The 5,647-nt window shown below is 37.9% G+C and overlaps 1 protein-coding gene across 1 annotated transcript in view; it reads right to left on the bottom strand.

Moving 5' to 3' along the window:
• Positions 1–2,411, bottom strand: part of LOC104265924 — a 3,834-nt gene extending 1,423 nt beyond the window's left edge. Inside the window, exons 1-3 of the mRNA XM_009861085.3 lie at positions 2,295–2,411; positions 1,427–1,574; positions 515–666 (exon numbers count right to left, since the gene is read on the bottom strand). Coding sequence (XP_009859387.1) covers positions 515–666; positions 1,427–1,574; positions 2,295–2,355 — 361 coding nt within the window. The 5' untranslated portion in view covers positions 2,356–2,411. The remainder of the gene's footprint in view (positions 1–514; positions 667–1,426; positions 1,575–2,294) is intronic.
• Positions 2,412–5,647: the final 3,236 nt, after the last annotated feature.

The raw sequence follows: 5,647 nt of genomic DNA, 5'->3' as shown, positions 1-5,647 counted from the left end.
TAGATACCTATAATTGTTTGTAATTATCATTTGCCAAACTTTGAACATGTACTCTAATGTGATTGCCCATGGTTTACAAGAATATGTTAGTAGACCATGGATTAGGAATAGACACATATGCTTGATCAACTCATTTGAACTGCAACGTAGGAGTCGAGTAGACCATCGTGTTTTATTATGCAATGGTTCAGGTAGAAGTCACGACTTTATATGGGCGTTGCGCTTGTTTTCATAAGCTTTGTATCGTACGGGCATGACCCGAGTTCCAAGTAATATTCAATTAAATTAAACACGTTTCATAATCCAAATACTCCCGTATACGTCATTTTAAACATATAAATATGTTTAGTGACGTAGCATTCTATGTATAGGGTATATCTGGTACAAAAATAATAACGGTCTAAAACCGTATACTAAAAAATAAGACTAAAATTCGTTTTTTTTTCAAACTTTCTCTTATAACAAATTCAACTGTTTATTTACTGGTTAGGAAAATTAAAGTTGTTTTTCTTACCTGATTCATTATACGTGGCTGCCCTGCCATTCATAAAGGAGCCGTAGTTTTCCAGGGGTTGTTTTTTGCATACACACCAACAAACTGAGAGAACCCCCAATAAAATCACAAAAGCGGATAAACTGGCCACGATAATAACGGGCAGCGGAAATCTAAATGTAAATTCAAGGTAAAGATTTTAAACTGTATAACGTCGCCGTTTGATGTGTGTTAATTTTAGACAGCCGCACCGCGTACATTTAAATACAGCACTATAAATGGAAAAGTTATAACAAGGTTTCAGGGCATGGAGATTATGCTTGCTGAAGCTGTGACTAACAGTCGATAATTTTAATATGTGGCTGCGACTGACATTAATTCTGTAGCGGTTGGGAATGACAGCTTAATGCTAATAACATTGCAATAATGGGTTTTGATTTCCCTAAGGTTTAGTCTTTAATGTCTTTATTTAACACACATTAGAAGGTGTTATGTTTCAATTAATATAGCCACGTATATAACTGCTGTAATGGATACTTTACATATGCGTTACGTTACATATGTAACCACATATAACTACATACACCCTGTAATACTTATAAAGGGTATCATAACATCCTGTTTAATTCACTAGGGCATTATAAAAGGTATCGACGGTATTATGAACCACATGCATGCCTATGTGTAGCGTTATATATAATAGGGTGGGAGAAGATGGGACACATTTTTATTCATTTTTCTCATCCCTTTTGGCGTAGACAAAGAACATTTAAAGAATTATCAAACCGTATTCTCACGACTCCCATATACCGTTCTTAATTGTTAAAAACACATTCAGGATGTTTGGATATTACGTGCTAAAGGTGTCCCGTCTTCCCCCGTCCAACTGTTTTGGTGTGCTAAAACTAGAGGTAACCAAACGTAAAAACTTACGGTTGATTTGAAGAAAATGTTTTTTTTGTTGGGACAGGTCGCCTCTGCGCGCACTCTGAAAAGTCGTAGGCGCAAAAACTTCGACCTAGAGTTTCGCAACAATATGGTTTGCTGCTGCCGCTGCACTTATCACCACAGTATGCATCACCTACGTGCATACAAAAGGGATTTTAAATTTCTTGCGGGTTTAGTCAATTCTATTTATACCCGTATAGCTTAGGGGGTCGGTGAGGCGAAGACTTGCTTGAAGCGAGATGAACGTTCTATAACAGTCATTATCTTGCCTGTAGCATTGAGCCTTTGACGTATTAAGGCCATGTCACACCGTAAAGTGCACGTAGCAGATTAAATTTCTGATAATTTCACCCCCGGGTAAAACGAATATTAAACACGATATGTTATTGCATGAAACATATTTTTACACACTATAATAAGTCGGTTTCTGATACAATTATTCAAAAATTGAAAGAAAGGGTTTTAATTTTTTTTTCGGGTTTAGTCATATCTGTTTATACCCGTGTAGGTTTAAACAAAAAAAGCTTTAATCAAAATTGTAAATTAGAATATAGTAAGGTGGGGAGGATGGGACACCTTTTTAGTCTACATTTTGTCCCGTTTGGTAGTAAACCGCACGGGAAATTTAAAGAAATATATAATCATATCCCCACGACTCCCATAAACCGTTGTTAATTGTTTAAAACAGGTTCAGCATGTTATGTGCTAAAGGGGTCCCGTCTTCTCCCACCCTGCTATATGCCCCATGTTGAACCCCATGGTCAGTATAGCCATAATAAAAATGGCGTCAACATAAAAAGCTGATTTCAATATTGACTTATATATTCACTCAATACAATGCAGAACATCTTACATTTTCCGGCCAGTTGAATTGCAGCAAACAGAACAAGAACACACGATGTTAACATATTCATTTCAGATGCCACTATAATCTTGTATCTGGCTATGAACAAATTGATAAACGACACAATTAAAATGAGTTACATTATTGGAATAGCAAACTGTCGCTTATTCTATTGCAAATTCCTTTACTAAATTCTCTTACGCTGTCAGTGCTGTATGGAAGGCCCCGCTGTGTTTCCAACTGAGCCATGTATTTTGATTATAATTTATACGACACTTCTACCAATCTATATTAAAAGTTATGTTCGGAGAAAAACTTTAAAATGCTGGCGTTGGAAAGCCCCGGTTAAAACGGAGTGCTTCAATGTGCTACTGCTGTTCGCTCCTCGGTATCTGCTGTCGTCATATAGCTGTCGTTTTTTCTTTTGTTTTCCGGATCCCATTTCCACGCTTCGTGGAAGTACGAACCACACGATCCGTTTCTCTTTACCCGGCGATCTATACCTACACCGCATCACGGAGCGACGTCATAGTTCAGTTCGAAAGTGTTTACCTGCGTAGACTTATCTCAATTGAGCCAACGGTATCAGCCGAAGCGAGAACCGCGCGATCCTTTGCAGCGAATTTGTTTGTCGCATCAAGCGACCGCCGACTCTCGTCGTAACAAGGCGGTGTCTACATGACAGATGTATTTTACCCGCATGCGGCCACGTAACAACCATTTGAAAGGAACTTAAATATACTCCCGCTGCCGCATAACGTCATTTATATGACCAGCACATTTGTAATGCGAAAACAACATCTAGCCTTTTAAATAATGGCTTGTATCTCTCTGAACTAAGCTCATAGCAATATAGGTTGAAGTCTGTGACCTTTGCATCATGTTCGTCAGCAACAAATATGATAACTTGTAATTTTATGATTTATCACGCTCTGTATGACTATTACGCACTTACGGAAACCTGGTTTTATCACTTTCTCTTTTTTTTTCACTTGGGCTTAATTAATTACTGCAGCTTTTGTTCATTAGCTTTCTGACCTCAAACGAAAATTTTGGTTTTGGGCTTTTCTGTACTCAAAGAAAAATGTATATTCGGTTTAAGTTGCATATTCTCAAAAGTTTAACGGGGTTTATAAATTCCAAACTTACTTAGTGAACCACCAGTCTATTTCTGCTGTGGTCTGCAGCATAAAAGTCCGTATACATACAAACTTTACTTCGATTACGAGCCATTCCGAAGCGAATCCGTCGGAGCCGCAATTTTACAATTATTCGTCGTCATTTCGTGCGAAAAGTTTACGTATTTACATGTCCGCAGCTTGCAGTATAAACAAAGCGGCAAATTTATCACGTCGCTCGAGGAAAAACACTCGCCAAAGCTGGTGCTAGTCACGTACGCAGTTTCTTTAGCGGTTTGACCTTGCCTGACCAGCGCACTACTATATGAACTCACTGCAAAAAAACACCAACAAAAATAAAAGGATCATCATATAGTAGGGTGGGGAAGATGTGAAACCTGTAGCACATAATATTCAAATATTCTGATCGTGTTTCAAACAATTAACAACGGTCTATGGAAGTCTTGACGATACAGTTTTATAATTCTTTAAATGTTTTTTGTTTACTACCAAATGGGACGAGAAAATCGAATAAAATGGTGTCTCATCTCTCCCACCTACTATATATTATATACGTCTGATCACGGTCTACAGGAGATATCTCTAGACCTGGTCTGATGAATATCATATGATATAGTACACATTCCACTAGGAATATACATTTCTGTAAATACATTAGTGTGTATTGTTATTTATTTCCGACGTATTTTTACTTAATGTACAACCTGTACAATGACGTATAATTGCTGTCGAATGTTACCTTGTATTTTATGTATACTGTCGGAAGCGGCCTGGTCAGGAGATGTGACATCATAATATATATTGTGACGTCATTAGTTGGGTTATCATATGACGTGTAGATGTTAATTAACAGCTATTTATATATACGCGATGTTCTTTTACCATCATTATATTTGTGGTATTGCCACTTTGTATTATAGTTGGGTAGGGAATGACGAAAAACCTTCAGCACATAATACTCAAATATCCTGATTGTGTTTTAAACAATTAACAACGGTCCATGGAAGACTTAAGGGTACGGTTTTATAACTCTTTGAATGTTCTTTGTTTACTACCTAAAAGGGCGTCCCATCTTTCCCCGACCTACTATAATTGCATCGCACTGCCCTCTCGCGGGAACTTTGTAGATAGGCCGTTCAGTGAGTTAGCGGGGGTTAAAATTGATCAGGTCATTTGTCAAAAAAAATTCAAAAGTTATGAATAAATAAATACAACGTAAGTAACATCGTCGATTTAAAAGCTGAATTTATACACTGTTGCAGTCGGTTTTGAATGTAAATGTATCACTCAAGTGGCAAAAGTTGCGAACGACAAGTTTGAAAAGGGGAATCACCTTACGCAACAACTACGTAATTGCTTCCGGTCCTACTAAAACACGCCCGGCGGGGCCCGGTGGAAAAAAATATACTAAAACACGCCCGGTGCGGGGCCCGGTTGGGCCCGGTGGGGCCCGGTGAGGACCCGGTGTTACGAGTCATACTAAAACACGCCCGGTGGGGGGCCCGGTGAGTATTTCTTGAAAAGGGAGCTTTCCCTATTCAAGATCCACCAAAATGTGATGCGTGTATTCAGATTTTTAGCCTAATGAGACCCCCGAGTTGAGTTTTTTGAAAATTAACTTTGATTATGGATGTACGAAGTTTGTTTCGTTGTACACTTACATAATAAACTGTATTTTTAGCAAAAGTTTAACAAACAATTAACAACGTTCTATGGGAGTCGTAAGAATATAGTTTTATAATTCTTTGAATGTTCTTTGCTTACTACCAAATGGGACGAGAAACAGAATGAAACGGTGTCCCATCTTACCCCACCCTACTATATGTGCTATAAGTGTCCTACCTTAGACCACAGTACTATACATACACTTATACTTGATCGAAGTTTTATTATTAAAAACTTTAAAAGACGAACAATGTAACTTTTAAAACGAAAAATGTAAATATTAGACATGATATGTCTTTTAGTTAGCGTGTTAGGCTTTTACGTATTCGGACAAGCCCTCAGTAGCGCGATCCCACGTTTGTTTCCGTTTTAGCAGAGCGATAATTAAAGGACTTGCGAATTACGTGTCCATTTTCATCATCATGTTTTATTTCCTATGCACATTTTGTTTCAGCGATGACGTGCGAAGCAAGAATGTAACTTCTATCACCGAAAATTGCCATCTTTATGCCTTGAAGACAGACAATATCTTCCATTTTTTCACAAGTTCTGTTTCAC

The sequence above is a fragment of the Ciona intestinalis genome, chromosome 8, assembly GCF_000224145.3.
Source record: "Ciona intestinalis chromosome 8, KH, whole genome shotgun sequence".
NCBI classification, from domain to species: domain Eukaryota; kingdom Metazoa; phylum Chordata; class Ascidiacea; order Phlebobranchia; family Cionidae; genus Ciona; species Ciona intestinalis.
Note: the sequence above shows the minus strand (reverse complement) of the source record. Positions and strands in the feature narration are given on the sequence as shown.